This window comes from Eretmochelys imbricata, chromosome 3 (assembly GCF_965152235.1).
Source record: "Eretmochelys imbricata isolate rEreImb1 chromosome 3, rEreImb1.hap1, whole genome shotgun sequence".
Classification (NCBI taxonomy): domain Eukaryota; kingdom Metazoa; phylum Chordata; order Testudines; family Cheloniidae; genus Eretmochelys; species Eretmochelys imbricata.
In genome coordinates this window covers 46,841,809-46,859,951 of record NC_135574.1, presented here as the reverse complement: position 1 = coordinate 46,859,951, position 18,143 = coordinate 46,841,809, and the positions used below count along the sequence as shown (strand labels likewise).

Here is an 18,143-nt window from a genome sequence, read left to right as displayed (position 1 = left end):
TCCAAAAATTGTAACAAACTATATCGCATAAGATTTACTACAAGTATGTATGTACGTACACAGACACACAGAACTGCCATTTTTAACACCTGCCATGGAAGCCCCAAAAGGAAAAATATGAACCTTCCATGGTGGTATGCTGGAGAGCTTCCCAGGGCAGGAGAATGCAAATAAATGAGCTTCCATTGCCTACAAATCATGACTTACAGGTCCATGAGCAGCTCTGCAGCTTGTGTGTATTCCCGTGGAGTTCTCTTCATTGGGACTCCCTCCTAAAAACTTGCTGATCATAAAAGATGTAATGTTAATAAGAAATGCTGCTGTCTAGAGAGCAACAGGAGTCCCCATACTGGGCAGCCCCCTATAGTTGTGAGGAGGCATTTTCTGTACTGAGATAGGATCTGAAATTGCTGTCTGCTACATGTCAGAACGCTCCAGGTTTGCCAGTTCAGCATGGAAAAGGCAAACTAACAACATGTATTAGTGAAGCAATTCATATACTTTCTGCAAATATCTCAGCTAAGAAGGAACTGAATACTTTCGGTAGAAGGAAAGAGAAAGACCCAAGATACAATTGAGACACAAGAGATCACCACTAACTGTAAATACCATCCCCATTATGTATTAGTTATTGTTATTAAATATCATTTTGCTTAAAACTGTTCTCTGGGAAATGTCCTGATCCTGCCTCATAGAAGTCACTGGCAATAACCATTGCGATTTTAATGGGAACAGGAGAGGGTTCTAGGTGAAATGCAGCACACTATAGTTCAAGGACTCCCATCACAGCAATAGGTGGGAAGGAACAAGCAGGTTTCTGACCTAGCTGGTGAACAAATCAGGCATGTGTTTTTTTGGTTTTTTTTTAAAGAATTAAAATAGCATATCCCTCCCCTGGAATTTTTGAGGAGTGCTGTTGGGAGAGGGAAATTCTTTCACATCAACCACTGATTATACATTTTACTTTATCTTTCAAATTTCATGGCCCAATCTGCTGTCCTAACTGCATCTGGAAATTCAGAGTTCAGCTACGTAAGGCCTATTATCTTTGGGTCACATCTCCTTTAGGTTTCAAACTGAATGATTTTATAGACCTCTAAAGGTGGATATGATAGAGGTCTATACAATCATGACTGGTGTGGAGAAAGTAAATAAGGAAGTGTTATTTTCTCCTTCTCGTAACACAAGAACTATGGGGTCACCAAATGAAATTGATAGGTAGCAGGTTTAAAACAAACAAAAAGAAGTATTTCTTCACACAACGCACAGTCAACCTGTGGAACTCTTTGCCAGAGTATGTTATGAAGGCCAAGACTGTAACGGTTCAAAAAAGAACTAGATAAATTCATGGAGGATACGTCCATCAGTGGCTACTAGCCAGGATGGGCAGAGATGGTGTCCCTAGCCTGTTTGCCAGAAGCTGGGAACAGCTGACAGGGGATGGATCACTATATGTTAGTGTAAATCAAAAATAACTCAGTGGGGTTACAGGAGTGTAGAGCACTTAGATACTATTGTGCTGTGGTCCGTATTTGTTCCAAGTTATACAGATAAAGCTAAATGAAGTGAGATCATAATCAGGGCCTTTCTGTCAATCCAGTGATGTGAGATTAATTCAAGACAACTTTTTCCATAATATTAACAATCACTGCATGAAAATACGGTTGCTTTTAAAAAAGTTATTTGGATGGTAGCTACTCTCCTCTACAGTACAATATTCTTATTCAAAATCCCTCCCCCATTAAAATAAAGGAAATAACATACAGAAATCACTGGTGTGCTCATCTCAACAATCAGTTCAAGTACAGACATTAAAAATAAACGTTTGTGAATGAATTAACATTAAATATTAATCATCAGCATCATACTCTTCTCATATGAAATGTTGTTGTAGCCATGTTGGTCCAGGATATCAGAGAGACAAGGTTTCTCAGATCTGAAGAAGAGCTCTGTATAAGCTCAAAAACTTGTCTCTATCACCAAAAGAAGTTGGTCCAATAAAAGATATTCTTCACCAACATTTTCTCTCTCATACTCTTCTTATATTTACTATGCACAGTAGTGGGGTCCTGATTATCTTACTGCTTGATACAAGTAACTGTTATTGACTTCAGTGGGAATTACTCATGTCTTAGTTAAATAAAATGGTTGGGTCTTGATCCAATGTCCATTGAAGTCACTGGCAGAACCCAAATTTTGCAAACAGATTATCTCAATCTGAGAAATCCTTAAATTAGCACTGACCAATTCAAATGAAAAGAGTTTGTGAACATTTCCATACTTTAAAAAAATTATTTGAATGCAAGCTGGTCGAGTGAACAGTGAGCATTGTTGTGCACGGTCCTTTGGTCCATATAGTAACGAGGAAGAAATTAGGAACAGGAGTTTATAAACAAGATGGGTGAAATTTTGGCTCCACTAATGTCAATGGGTACTTTACCACTGACTCCAATGGAGTCAGAATTTCACCCAGTCTGTCTAAAAGGTAAGCTCTTTTCTTGCTTCCATTACTTTAGTCTTCGGAAATACTTCAAGTTTTGAGTGAAATACGTGCCTACAACTTTTCTTAACTGAACTACTTAGAATTGCAAATTCAATTGCGAACATTTAAAGCTAAGTACTGTATGGAGAACTTACCAGCTTACCTGAGATATGGTAATCCACAGGCTAATTTTCTTTCTTGATGCTCCAAATTTAAAAATATAGGAAAGCACACGTTTCTAAGGATGCATTATGGAATATTGGCATATACGACAAAAGGTTTAACTCCAATTGCAGCCTACTTTCAATAAATCTTGATGCATCAATAGATTTTAAAATGTCACCCTACAGTTACAACCACTTCACATTGTAAACAAGTACACCACACCCTGGTTGGAGGGTAACTTTGAGGTTTGTGGTGATATGTAATTACATACAATATTCAGTACAATAAGTGAGATTCTCCATTTGTTATGCTCACAGTTCAATATAGCAGTCTGTGGAGACAATCAGTAATATGGTAAAGTCTGTAAGAGGTTTTCAAAAATTAGTTTAAATGGCTAAGTAACATGCAATTAATTAACATCTGCTTTTATCACTTTCAAGAGTACATAAATGCTGAAAAGACACAGCAGACCACTTATCCCAGTATTATTCTATTTTTAAACGACAGGTTTTTGAAAAAAAATATTAGAGTTTAAAAAACCTCCTCCCTCTTTTTCACACTTATAAGATATTATTACATACTTTCTGCATGAGGGAAAGTATCTATCTCAAATTAATCTTACAGTATAAACATTATAAACATTGCATTTAAAACATCTTTTAGACACAGAACTTGTGCAATGACTGAAGTATAATAACTCTAGGTTTATTACATAAAAACATATACATCAATTCCAAGGTTCTAACCCCTGCAGAAACCCTTGTAAACTTTACAGGCCTGCCCATCTGTCTAATTCAGTTCAATACTTACAGCCCTGCTGCCTTTGCTATTTTTCACATAGTCCTCAGACTATATAGGTTTTATTTGTTTTTGTATAGTAAGTTTCCAAACTTTTGCATAAATCCTCGAAGCTTGTTTTCATTTGGCTGTAATGGATGGTATACGGTTGAGTTGTAATGAGCCACCTGATTGCCCCTTGCATAGTTATTCCCTAAGGTTTTGCTTTTTGTTTCTGGGGGCTGTGTACTGGTCTTGGGTGTATTTCTTGCTGGTTGACCAGAGCTTTCCATCTTCAAGAATGGCTCAAAGCGACTATAAACACGTCTTTCACTCAAACGAGATCTTAATAACTCCTCTTTGTGCTTTGAGTTTCCAGGCTGGGATGTCATTGTGCTTACTCTTTGTGGAGAACTAGAAACAGGTGCAGTTTCCTGTGTAGCATTAGTTATAGCTTCTTTCACCTCTTGGTACTGGATCTGTTCAGTATTAAATCTTGGAGTGGATGCATCTCCTACAGTTTCTAAGAACTTTTCAGGGGGGCATAAAGTAGGGCACTTTTTACTGCTTTCATCAAATGGAGGTTTGGGAGACTTTGGTGGCTTGGGAGACTTGGGTGGCTTGGGAGACTTGGGTGGCTTGGGAGACTTGGGTGGGCTCACAGTGACATCCTCTTTACTTTTATGCAAGCTGCCTTGTGAATTGGATGATGTGATCCTCTTTTTTCTTGGAGAAGAATCAGCCTTAGTCTCAGATATTTTTGGCTTTTGATTCTCTTCGCCTTCAGAAACCAACGTGTCAGAACTGCTGCACATTCTATAAAACACAGGAGCTTTGTTTTTTGACAAGTTTTCCTTCTTGTCTGGTGTGAGATTCAGCAATGACCTCAGTTTCTGGGATCCCTTTTTTAGGAAACTTGGAGAATTCCTATTTTCTTTCTTTAAAGTACATTGTTTGCTAGGTTCCTCTTTGCTATCTTCAGCTAGAGCAGCCACAGAGATGGCCTTCGTGGTAGTGGGGCTCTTTGATTCTCCTTTGAGATTTTTATCTTCATGTTCTATGTGGTTGGTCACACTGTGAAAGCTTTTAGAGTTTTTTATTGTATCTTCTGGGGGCTTTAGATTTTCCGGCCGCTTAAGTCTCTGCCTAGTCAGTGTGCTGTACACATAGCTGGACGCCTGCTTGTTGACACCATGATCCAAAGCGGACTTGGAGTTATCAAACATAGGGAAACTTCGCCTTTTTAGTATATTTTCATTTTGATGGTTCTTTACATTTTCTGCCTGTCTGTTTACATAGAAGGCTGTGTACATGTAGGTAGATGGGTCCCTAGTGGCATTTGGATATAAAATAGGTTTTTTGTTTTCTGCAACCTGCATTCCAGGCTTTTTCGGTTCATCTGAGTCAGGTGGGACATTAGTGCTGACCTCTGCTGATTCTTTGTCGGTCACATTTTTCACAATTGGGATATGATTGGGTGTCCCTTTAGGTGTTTCACTTCCCTCTGAACCAACGATAGTTGAATTTGAAGAACTTGTACAGCTGCTTACTTCCTGCTGTTCTGGCAAAGTTGGCTTAAAAGCTAATGATGACCTCAGGCGAGAATGAGAATAAAGGGCATGAGCTTTAATATTTTCAGCTGTGTCATAGCCCTCATACCTGTCACTGACTGCTGATCCATTGCAATCTGCAGCGGAATCTGACTGATCATTTAAGTATGACTCAATTCGCCAGTTACGTAGAAATGATTTTGTAGTGTGTTCAAGGGTTGGCATCCTCTGTTGCAGATAGCGGATATGATTATCTGTTCCACTGAAAGACCTCCGTACAATTGAATTTCTTTCTGCAATATTTATCTTTGGCTGTGCAAACCGATTGGCAAAACTTTGTTGGGGTGCATTGCAGTTGTTTGTATAGCCTCCCTTTAATGAAGATACAATACTAAGACTATCAGATGGCATCTTCCAAGTATTTGATAGATTATTGGTCCGATTAATAGCTCTGTGTAGCAAAAAGTAAGGAGTCCTTTCTGGGTTTTCCCCAGCATAACTATGTCTCTTCCAATGCTCATTTTGTTCACTGGGTTGATACTGCTGAATTTTATTTTGCATGTTAAAACCTGGATGAAAGGGTAGTTTGTTGTGAGTTTGATTTCTCAAACCATATGTATCTATTTCATTCACTGCATATCTTCCTCGAGTTTTCAAGTAAATGGGATCTAGTTTGTGAATTTTGTCTTGCCTACCAAAAAGGTTTCGCTGGCTGGAGACTGAAGCTAAAGAAGACTGTGAATGCTGGTATGTACCATTCTCCCAGAATATCCTGTGACTATTTATCCTAACTAATTCTGGGGCAAATGAACTAGGAACAGAGGAACGGGCATACAGCGTCCTAAACTCTTCATCAAAGGATTCAACCAGTTGTCCTGTGATAACTTGAACCATGCTGAGGTTGGCTTTTTCAAATGACCACATAAAGCTGAAAGCAGAACAAATTACAATTAATAATACTCTAAAACTTTTGGACAAATGCATCATACCAGCCCTCATTATTATGAGGGCCTCCACCCAGTCTGTGATTTAGCAGGCACAATTTTTCATGCACAAATACTTATTCATGCAGTTAACTGTAGACATGATTCATGGCACTTAGATATGGAGGGCCTGACCCAACTCCATGTGAATTCAGTGGAAGACTTACCATTGATTTCAGTGGGAGCTGCATTAGGCCCATAACTATCTAATTGTACTTACAAACACTATGCATTTCAATGTTTCCATCCACAAATTGGGTAGATAGGTGCACATGTGCAAATAATTTCACTAGCAATTAATAGTGTATGTAAGACTGTAGGTACAATTATTTGTAGGTTCAAAATTAGCCCTGCAAGTCAGAGGCCACATGTATGTACAAGCAATTTGTATTATTATATGAAAACAGTAAATTAAGAATATATGCAAAAGTCTTTCTGACAGTTCTGAATAAATAAGAGCTTATCTACACAAACATTTACTTTGCTGCAAGCTAGGGCATGTGTGAGAGAGAAATACTCTGTCCCTCTTGCTTGCTGTTGCAGCATGCTCGATGTGGAGGGGCAGGGCTTCAGGGTGTTTCTGAGGAGGTAGGCATGGTGCAGGCTTTGTCCCCTCAGGCAGAGCACAATGTAGCAGCCTGCCTGCTTAGTGAATTCCCCCAGGAGTATAAAACAGGTGTAAAAGTTTTAAGGCTCCTTTACACTGCCAGAGTGGTGTAAAGGACAGTATGGCCTTATGAATGCTTATGGTGCTTTAGTGATTAGAACTGGTCTAAATTTTTGGAATGAAAAAAATTCCTGTCAAAATGTGCTCCATGAACTGTTTGCTACTGATCTTTCTGGATATGGTCAGTAGCCAATACAAATTGTGAGTTTAATTCCCCAGTCCTCACCTGCTGTTCAGTTGCCTATGATGTAACACTGAGCATATGGCTGCATTTATTTGTTGACTAATAACTAGAAATAAAGGATCAAACCTAGCTACATTACTAGTAGGCAAGGGGGTTGGGGGATTTCGTCCAATGCTCTCCACTCCCTTTCTCCATCCATTGTATTGTAGTTTAAATAAATTACTGAAATAATTGAAACCAGAGTGATTATATTGCGTTATTTTGACAAATATTTGCAGAATTTTAAAATATTGTGCGCAGAATTTTTAAATTTTTGGCACAGAATTCCCCCAAGAGTAAAGTGTCACACTGTGATGTCACTATTAAAACTACATATTTTGTAGATTACATTTGTATCAGATATACATTTATCTTATGATCCCATTCTTCCTTGCGTCAAAATAATGAAAGAAAACTGAAAGTGAAGGTATTAAGCAATATGTTACCATTTGTTGGTCCTAATGATAGTAATAAGGATTGTTGAGTTAATTTGAATGGTCTTACTTCTTTTATTTTATTTGTTAGTTAGTTTTGTATTTTTCAGGAAAGAAATAAGAAAATTAAAATATAACAGAATTACATCAAAAAATTAAATTAGTGACTCATGTAAAAACAGTTTTATTTCTCATTCATTTTCAATGAGGTTATTAAATGAGCATACTGTACTTTTGAACATTAAAAAATGTCTGTAGTTTTAACTGATTTTTAGAAGACAAATTCAAATAAGATAGTCTTAGCTACCATAATGGCTAGAAACATTTTTTTAATGGAAGCTTAATTTCAACAGAAATGGATGATTTAGGCCCCATAGTGCTAGGTCATGAAAACTGCAATTTTCTAAAATGCTTTTCTTTGAGACATAGAAATTTTCAAAGTCTCATTCTCACAGACACTAACATTTCAAAGGCATTATCGGTGAAAAAGGTCAAACCAGTCAGATTCCCTTTGCATCCTCTTATACTTACTGATGCCACTTCCCTCATCACCTTGCACACCTCACATTTGAATTTAGTTAGCCGAGTCTTGCTAAGCATAGAAGGCCAGATTGTCAGCTGCTGTACACTGGTAGAACCTCTATCAGTCACCAGCTGAGGATCTAGCCCATCATCTCTATGTTGCTGCAAATCAATCTGAGAGGCCAAAAGAGAGAAGTGTTGCAAGAAAAGCAAATAAAAATATAATAACGTGAAAGACAAAGTTGGCCATCCTCCTTTTAGCTTACCACACTTTTATAGTCTCTTCCAGCTCCTCAGTATGTAAGTTATGCCAATTTTCACTCCCTTGCACATATTTGTATATTGTTAAGTAGGTATAAGTTGGTCTAAGGGAATCTAACCAAGTGTGAGAGAGTCTAACTTATCTTACCTTATACATTATCACCTCTGAATTTGGACCACAGTGTAGAACACAAAACAGGAAAGAACAAATTAATGATGCAAGTATCTGGAGGACTATTACAAATAGAAGTTTAACAGGAGAGCTTATGAAATATACCTTGGTGATGTTTTCTAATGTGACTATTAAATAAGAATAATTAAATGGTATGGGACAAATACTGGGGTCCTCACTCTGGCCTTATCTACACTACCAGGGTAAGTAGACCTAAGTTATGCTACTCCAGCTGTGTGAATAACATAGCTGGAGTTGATGTAGCTTAGGTCAACTTACTGTGGTATCTACACTGCACTGTGTCGACGGGAGACGCCCTCCCATCAACTTACCTTACTCTTTTCATTCTGGTGGAGTACCGGAGACGACGGAAGAGCAACCTGCAGTCAATTTAGTGGGTCTTCACTAGTCCCGCTAAATCGAACCCCATTGCATCAATTACAGCAGTGTCGATGCCCGGTAAGTGTAGACATGGCCTCTGTTTTTACTGACTTCATTGAACTGAAGCCAAATTGAGTGTGCTTGAGTCCTTATTCACTAAATACTGAATGAGGAGTTCAGAATTTGGCCCTACATTATGCTAGTTACCCAACAAAACTTCTATGTCAGACTTTTAAATAATATACAATATAAATTATATCAAAGTTAACCATAGAGTATACTGACCATTTTTAGAAATAGCAAAATTACTTATCATGAAAGAGCCATATTCTGATTACCTTTAAGGAAATATATTCTACTCACAGCCTTGTGTATTGAACTTACCTGTAAGTACCATACATGACTTTCTTACAGTCAACCAGAAGAAACTTCTGTTCCATTTTTCCATGGAATTTTGCCCCTGATTTGGAATAATACTCTTGTCCTTTTACTGTCCGCACCCTCATGTTCTGAAAAAGATTATAGAATATCTTTAAAATGGGCAAAATGAATGTTGCAGTTTATATTTAAGATCTCAGGGCCCGATACTACACTTTTAAGTATCAGGGAAGTGGGGGGGTTGGAGGCGGAGAGAAATGGTTACCTACCTTTCGTAACTGTTATTCTTCAAGGTGTATTGCTCATGTCCATTCCATTCTAGGTGTGTGTGCGCCAAAGTGCACAGTCAGAGACTTTTGCCTGAGCGGTATCCGTAGGGTTGCCTGCGGCACCCCCTTGAGTGCTTTGCTCATGCGTCAGTATGCCACTGAACATGCGCCCTCTCAGTTCCTTCTTGCTGGCAACTCTGACAGAGGGGCAGGAGGGCAGGTAATGGAATGGACATGAGCAACACATCTCGAAGAACAACAAGTTACAAAAAGGTAGGTAACCGTTTTTTCTTCTTCGAGTGTTTGCTCATGTCGATTCCATTCTAGGTGACTCACAAGCAATATCCTTGGAGGTGGGTTCAGAGTTCATGGTCTTGTGGCTTGCCACACTACTCTACCGAAACCAGGATCATCCTGAGCCTGCTGGATAAGCATGTAATGGGATGTGAACATGTGGATGGGTGACCTGGGGGCTATCTTACAGATGTCCTGGATAGGCACCTGGGCTAGAAAGCTGCCAAAGAGGCTTGTGCTCTGGTTTAGTGGGTGTTCACGATCACCGGAGGTGGCACCCTTGCCTAATCATATCAGTAGTGAATGCTGGCAGTGATACAAGAAGAAATTTTTTGAGCAGACACTGGACGACCTTTCATCCTGTTGACCACCACGACGAACAATTGCATTGACTTGCGGAATGGCTTGGTCCTTTCAGTGTAGAAGGCTAGCATCCTCCTCATGTCTAGGGAATGCAACCTGTGCTCTTCCTCCTCGTTATGCAGTTTGGGGGAAAAAAAACAGGTAAGTAAATGTCCTGGCATGTATGAAACTGTGAGACCACCTTGGGCAGGAAAGCCAGGTGTGGGCGCAGTTAGACTTTGTCTTTGTAGAAGACTGTATAGGGCAGTTCTGAGGTAAGTGCCCTGATCGCAGAGACCCAGCAGGCAGATGTCATTGCAACCAACAATGCGACCTTCCAGGAAAGGAGAAGGAGAGAGAAGGAAGCCAGAGGGTCCTGTGAGCCACGACAGCACAAGATTCAGGTCTCACAGAGAGATGGGGTCCCTGATGTGCAGGTAGAGGCACTCGAGGCCCTTGAGGAACCTGACAGTCATGTCAAAACCAACCTACCCTCGAGTGGCGGATGGACGGCTAAGATAGCAGCCAAGTGGTCCTTGATAGTGGAAAGGGACAGGCCTTGGAGCTTGAGATGCAAAAGGTAGTCCAGGATTAACTGCAGCGAGGCCTGCTCGGACCGGATGCATTTATTCGAGATCCAACAAGCAAACTACTTCCATTTGGCCAAATAGGTTGCGCTGGTGGAGGGCTTTCTGCTGCCCAACAGGACCTGTTGGAAACCAGCCAAGCACTCTTGTTCCTCTGCATTTAACCATGCAGCAGCCAAACTGTCAGGTGCAGCGCTGCCAGATTTGGATGCAGAACACTGCCATGCTTTTGTGACAACAGATCCAACCGGAGCAGTAGACATAATGGAGCAGCCACTGAGAGGTCATGAACTGCTGGGTGTAGCTCAAAGATATTATGTTGAACACCCAACGGTCCAAGGTCAGCCGCAACAAGGCCAACCGGAAGGGGTGCAAGTGCTTGAGGAAAAAGCAGGGGGAGTGGATCCTGGGAAGTGACGGGGTGCTATCCTTGGGCCCATCCTCAAAATGCCTGCTTCTGGCTTCCTTGGCCTCTGGAAGAACCAGGTTGGGCAGAGGAATGGGAAGACAAAGGGTGCTGCCGCTTAAACTCTTTGTCTCTTTCCTTCTTCCTGTAGGAGCTGAACCGGGGGACACCCCAGGATGTCGACGGAGAAGGTGGGGGATGGAAGAGCTTTCTAGCCTGCAGAGGCTCAAGGAACAGAGGGTGACACAGGAGTCTTTAAGGCCATGGAGCCCTGCATCAGTCAGCTCTGAGAAGAGCCCTGCTGCCTCAAATGGGAGGTCCTGAAGGGTAGTCTGCATCTCCTGAGACAGCCTGGAGGATTGCAACCAGGGGCTGTGCATCATGACCTCCGCAGAGACGACTACCCTGGCTGCTGAGTCCATAGCATGGCAGGCCATCTGGAGGATGCCTCTACCACCACTTTGCCTTCTTCCACCAAGGAGGCAAACTCCTGGGCTTGGTCCTGTGGAAGGCCCTCCTTGAACTTGCTGATGGAGTCCCACAGGTTGAAGTTCATAGAATCATAGAATCATAGAATATCAGGGTTGGAAGGGACCCCTGAAGGTCATCTAGTCCAACCCCCTGCTCGAAGCAGGACCAATTCCCAGTTAAATCATCCCAGCCAGGGCTTTGTCAAGCCTGACCTTAAAAACTTCCAAGGAAGGAGATTCCACCACCTCCCTAGGCAACGCATTCCAGTGTTTCACCACCCTCTTAGTGAAAAAGTTTTTCCTAATATCCAATCTAAACCTCCCCCACTGCAACTTGAGACCATTACTCCTCGTTCTGTCATCTGCTACCATTGAGAACAGTCTAGAGCCATCCTCTTTGGAACCCCCTTTCAGGTAGTTGAAAGCAGCTATCAAATCCCCCCTCATTCTTCTCTTCTGCAGGCTAAACAATCCCAGCTCCCTCAGCCTCTCCTCATAAGTCATGTGTTCTAGACCCCTAATCATTTTTGTTGCCCTTCGCTGGACTCTCTCCAATTTATCCACATCCTTCTTGTAGTGTGGGGCCCAAAACTGGACACAGTACTCCAGATGAGGCCTCACCAATGTCGAATAGAGGGGGACGATCACGTCCCTCGATCTGCTCGCTATGCCCCTACTTATACATCCCAAAATGCCATTGGCCTTCTTGGCAACAAGGGCACACTGCTGACTCATATCCAGCTTCTCGTCCACTGTCACCCCAGGTCCTTTTCTGCAGAACTGCTGCCTAGCCATTCGGTCCCTAGTCTGTAGCGGTGCATTAGATTCTTCCGTCGTAAGTGCAGGACCCTGCACTTATCCTTATTGAACCTCATCAGATTTCTTTTGGCCCAATTCTCCAATTTGTCTAGGTCCTTCTGTATCCTATCCCTCCCCTCCAGCGTATCTACCACTCCTCCCAGTTTAGTATCGTCCGCAAATTTGCTGAGAGTGCAATCCACACCATCCTCCAGATCATTTATGAAGATATTGAACAAAACCGGCCCCAGGACCGACCCCTGGGGCACTCCACTTGACACCGGCTGCCAACTAGACATGGAGCCATTGATCACTACCCGTTGAGCCCGACAATCCCGACAGTTGTACCTGCCCAGCAGGGCCTGATGGTTAGACATCTGAAATTGCAGGCTGGCTGTTGAATAAATTTTTCTGCCAAACAAGTTCAGCCCCTTGGTGTCTTCATTTTTCAGTTTGCCGCTCATCTGTCCCTGCCTGTCCCTTTCATTGATGGCAGACACTGCCAAGGACCCCACTGGAGGGTGGGTATATAGGTATTCAAAGCCCTTTGCCGGGACATAGTACTTCTTTTCTGCCTTGTTGGAGGTAGGTGGAATGGAAGAGGGGGTCTGCCGCAAAGACAGCAATTTTTTGGATCCCTGGGTGGATAGGCAATGCGATCCAGGCCGGAGTGAAGGAGCGTATGACATTAAAGAGGTCGGACTCCTCCGCTAGCTCCTCGACCTCCAATTTCAGGTTGGCAGCCACCCTTTTGAGCAGGGCCTGGTGCTCCTTGAAGTCGTTGGGGGTGGAGGGACGGGGAAGGGCGGCTCATTTGCTCCTGGTTGCTTTGTCCAGAGACCATTAAAAGGACTGCGCTGCAGGAGGAGGGACGGCTTCCCCGTCGTTGCCTGGGGACTGCTCCTTGGGCATCAGGGCCTGCTGCGTCCACCCCGCATCAGATTCAGCACCGTGCTCCAACTCAGGTGCCAGCTGTGCCGGGGCAGTTTGTCTGATGTGGCTTGGGAGGAACGGTGGGAGTACGGGACTGGCATAACACGAACACCCCCCCGGGTTCCATTACTGCTGTGGAGCGGACCACTGCCCCTGCCTCCGTGCTGCCACCACAGGAGCCACACCGGTCTCGCAGGCTAGTGGCAATTTGCCTTTTAACAGAGAGGGGCTGAACTCTCCTTCTAACTCAGACCATTGCCCTTCCAGTGACCAGGGCGGAGCTGCAGATGCCTGAGTCTGCTGACTGACCCCTGTCGGCGACCGGGAAGGAGAGGATGAGGATCGGTGCCTGCCCAAAGAGCGATACTGAGGAGCTGGAGACCAGTGTTGTGACCTGGAATGATCCCACACCAGGGGGAATCAACGCCTGGAAGACCACCTAGGCAATAGTGATCTGTGCTGTGGTGATCTCTGGTGGGAGGCCCAATGGTACTGTGGGTACGGGAATTGGCATAGTTACTCAGGTGTCCCGTGCTTTGTAGGTGGAGATCTTGGTGTCAGGGACCTGGGTCTTCTAACCAGGGACTGAGGCTGGAGTGCTAGAATACCAGTGATGGGTATTGATGCCTGCAGTCTGGGGACACTTGGCTTCTTTAGAGGGTAGTCCTATAACCGGCTTGCCCCTAGATGCCAAGGCCTTAGCTGGGTCTGTTGCCTGGCTTGGCATCTGCGGTGCCATCCAGACTATTTGTTCTTTGGCCACTGGGCCTGCTTTGGGCACAGATGTCCGTACGCCAATGCCAAAGTGCCAGGCGTGGAGTCCGATCGAGAGGGATCCAAGGCAGGATGAAGCGCAGCCTCCATGAGGAGGGCCCTCAAGCAGATAGCCTGCTCCTTCTGAGTTCGAGGGGAAAAGTTTTTGCAGATCCTGCACTTTTCCTTTCTGTGGGACTCCCCCAAACACTTCAAACAGCTCTTGTGGGGGTCGCTAATGGGCATCGGCCAACTGCACGATGAGTATGGCTTAAAGCCTGGAAAACGGGACATGCCCCGCTCCTTGGTGAAGTCCCAGCCGGGACTCTAACTCGTAAGCTACTACTCGAACACTTAACTTAATGGTCTAACTAAGTACCTATCAACTAAATACAAAGGATACAGAACAATGGGCTGTAAGAACTGCTAACACTCTTGCAATGCAAGACAAGGTGCTCTGACCAACCATTGCGGATGGTAAGGAACTGAGAGGGCTTAGGGTCGGCAATGCCTAATATACTAACACATGAGCACGGTATTCAAGGGGGCACCGCAGCCGACCCTCTGGATACTGTTAAGGGAAAAGTCTGCACGTGGGCGCGCATACACCTAGAATGGAATCGCAATGAGCAAGCACTTGAAGAAGAAAGATGTATACTTAAAAGGCTCACTGTTCCTTTGTATCTGTCACTGTGAAAAGGGACAATGTAAACACCCCTTTTGTAGCTGGCTTTTACAGCGGAAGCTGCTTGTAAACAAGTTGCCTGCTAAGTATCTGTGTGATACAGGATGCTTTAGGTAGCCATGAAAAACACCAAGAAAGGGAATGAGCAGAGGGTTAAATATATATTCTTTTTGTGCAGAGTTTATTTCTTTTGTTCTATCAGATTTCCCAATAGTTTGTGGTGTTATAAGCTATTTATTACTATTTAAAATAAATGAAACACTAACGTGGTAATTTGAAAGGTGCTAGAATAGAAATGAAACCAATGAGTTATTGTATATACATATCTACACAGAATTTGCACATTTACAGCACTATCTTCATTATTATTATTTATGGTAAATATATGAAATAGTGGAATATAACATTTTTGAATAAGGATCAATAGCTTGCCCAATTTAACTGTTCATAAATAAATAATGGGCTACATTCTTCCCTGACTTATACCATATGATTAAATGCACAGTTTGGAAATCAGGGCAGAATTTAGCTCTGTAAAAAAGTAATTTGATGGAGGATGTAGGAGAACCATTAGGTCAAGGCATTGTCTACACTCTACAGAGTCAGAGGAATCAAAATAAATATTTCACTTTAAAAACAAACTGTACAGCATTTGGTCTCCATAAGCTGCCACTAAATGTACAATATTCTAAACCTTAAACTTGCCAAAATCTTTTATCCTGTAAGTGCTCCCTTAGACAATATATATTTAGCTAAACCATGGAAATTATAGTATATTATGACTATAGAAGGTGTAATGGCGTATTGTAATTCACTGAAGAATATTTCTGGGGAAACAGAAATTCAGTAAAAGTTTTAGAAAAACTCCCTAAAGTAAAGGATGAATAGCAAATAATGGGTAGTTTGAAGAGTCCTACACATTTTACTCTTGATTTTTTTAAAACCATCTCAAAAGATCAGACAGTTCAAAGAACCTACTGCCACCTGGAACCATATCCAGAGACAACTGCTAATGGCCAGGGGTCTGCTAAATTACCAACTGCTGCTGCTGGCAAGTTATACCATACCATGGCTCATTAGCTTGTGTGATATTGTATGATTAAAATATGACTATGTATATCATTGTTGCTGCCACTGTTATACAAGTGCAACAAATCTTATGGAAAGTATGTCATGTAAGGTATCAAAAGTTACAATCTATCAAATGATTATCCTATTTATATGCATGTACCATTTTTGTGTCTGAAATTAGGAATATTTACTATATACCTGTATTTCAAATGTGTTTGCTGCTTGAGTAACACCCACAAGGTAGCTTGCAACCCATGTATCCAGCACATTGTGAATGGACTATTCAAGTTGATGACCCATTAGAGGTCAATTAGCTTGCACAACTGATGATGGAAGAAGCCTGTCCCTACCTGATGGGCCTTCTTGGAGATGTTTTAGCTAAAGTATGAGTAATGGCTGCTCCTATGAGTCATCAAATCATGCATGGGCATGTGACTAGCTCATATGACTCTGGACTCCACAGTGTGCCTGTAATTTTCCACAAACTAAGACTGAGGGCAGTCCCTCCACATGAGAGAAGGTATAAAAAACCCTGGAAGCATCTCCATTTTGCCTCTTTCCTGCTCTGATCTCTGGACTATGGACTTACACTAACAGGAACATTACAACCAATGGACTGAGGACCTTCCAATCTTTTAGAAGTTACCAGAGACTTAAAAAGCCAGCAGTTTATTCCATCACAGCTACAAATCTGAAATAAGAACTTTACTATGAGTGCATGTATTTGTTTTCCTTGACCATTATAACTCTCACCTCTTTCTTTTCTCATATAAATAAACCTAAATACTAAAGGATTGGCAACAGCTTGATTATTGGATAAGATCTGAGTTATATATTGACCTGGCCATGTGGCTGATCTCTTGGTATTTTAGAAGAACCCTTTGTTTGATGAAATTGGTTTTAAATAACCACTCATCATTAAGTCTAGTGTCTGGGTGGTGAAACAAGGGCTGGGATACCTAAAGATACTCCATTTCTGACTTCTTGTTAACCAGTGTGATGAGACAGAAGTTTACTTTTGTTCCCGGCTTGGTATCTTATGGAAGAATAACCACCAGTTTGGGTTGGGGCTGCCCCATTTCTTAGCAGTTTGTCCTGAATCTGGTATTCTCAGCTGTGACCCACTGAGGCATGATGACAGCTTGCTATGTATGTTCATTTGCCCATAGAAAGAAGGGCTGTAAATTCAGGAGGGTAAATGTCATCCAGTAATAAGCACTTGCATAACATTTTTCATTTTCAAAGATCTTTATAAACATTAATTAATCCTCATAATTCCTCAAGTGTTTACAATATAACCTAGTTAATCTGCACTTTGATAAACTTGTCATTGAAAGTTCCAGTCCAGCGAAGTAAACAAAAAGTGAAGTTCTGCTTTTGCTGTGATAGGACCAATGCATATGACATCACACTCCCAGTGGAACAAGATTCCTATACTGTCATATTGCCTTGGACCTGAACTTCTGAAGACTCTAAGAAAAAGGGCTACTATAATTACTGTTCTCCCAGATGCTCATTGTGGCGCTGCTACTGCCCGGGGGAGGGGCCAAGCTCCTTGGAACTCTGATCACTGCTTTCTGCACCCAGAGTTCTAACTTTTACACTAGAGAACTAGCTCATTGCTTGTAAAGTCTGGAGAGAAACTGGCAGCAGCTTTGCACGGAGTGAGGAAACCTTTAGAAAGATTTTCTCCAATGCTTTGCTGTCACCCATTTCAAGAGCAGCTCTGAGAACAACTGTTTTCATCTCCTCTGCATTCCTCAAGGAACTGAGCCCAACAGCAGGGCTTTATTCTAAACTCATCTTTGATAAGTTTTCAAGGTTCTTTTTGGCCAAACTTTCAAACCTGGGTGCTTAGAATTAGACAAATAAGGCTAACATTTTCTATCTTGGTGACAGAAATCAATAAGAGCTGTGGGTGCTCGGGACATCTGAAAATCAGACCACTACTGACAAAGGCATGGATTTAGTGCCTAAGTATAGGCACCAAAGATTTTTTGTAAGTTATTTAGACACTGAGGGCTTGTCTTCTCTATCCCCCTAAATCAGCGTCGCTGCCATCAATGCAGTTGTGCCGATTTAGTGAGTCTGGTGAAGACACATGATGTTAACGGCAGAGCACTCTCCTGTCAACATAATTACTCCACCTCAATGAGATGTGGAAGCTATTTTGGCAGGAGAGCGTCTCCCACTGACAGCATGGCATAGACACCACTTTAAGTCGATGCAACTTACGTCGCTCAGGGGGATGTTTTTTTCACACCCTTGAGTGACTTAACTTATATTAACTTAAGTGGTAGCATAGACAAGGCCTGATAAATGTTTGTCTTCATTACAGTTGATATAGGTGAGCTTTCACCTCTGAAGGATAGTACAGATTTTGAAGAGAAAAAAAGCCTCCAAGATCCGAACTTTGGACTAATATTTAGACTTTTAACAGTTGAACCTTTTCCATACCACAGGAGCATTTGGTGCTAGCTGTACAAACAGGTGGACTTTATTTTTTAAACCAAACATTTTCTTCCCTTTTAAACTATTTT

General features: G+C 42.2%; 1 protein-coding gene across 1 annotated transcript in view; it reads right to left on the bottom strand.

Annotated features, from left to right (window-relative positions):
* Positions 1 to 3,507: 3,507 nt before the first annotated feature.
* The window catches only part of FAM83B (family with sequence similarity 83 member B), a 61,850-nt gene continuing 47,214 nt past the window's right edge, over positions 3,508 to 18,143 (bottom strand). The window contains exons 3-5 of the mRNA XM_077811586.1: positions 9,002 to 9,126; positions 4,046 to 5,902; positions 3,508 to 3,988 (exon numbers count right to left, since the gene is read on the bottom strand). Of these exons, the coding sequence (XP_077667712.1) occupies positions 3,508 to 3,988; positions 4,046 to 5,902; positions 9,002 to 9,126 (2,463 nt within the window). The remainder of the gene's footprint in view (positions 3,989 to 4,045; positions 5,903 to 9,001; positions 9,127 to 18,143) is intronic.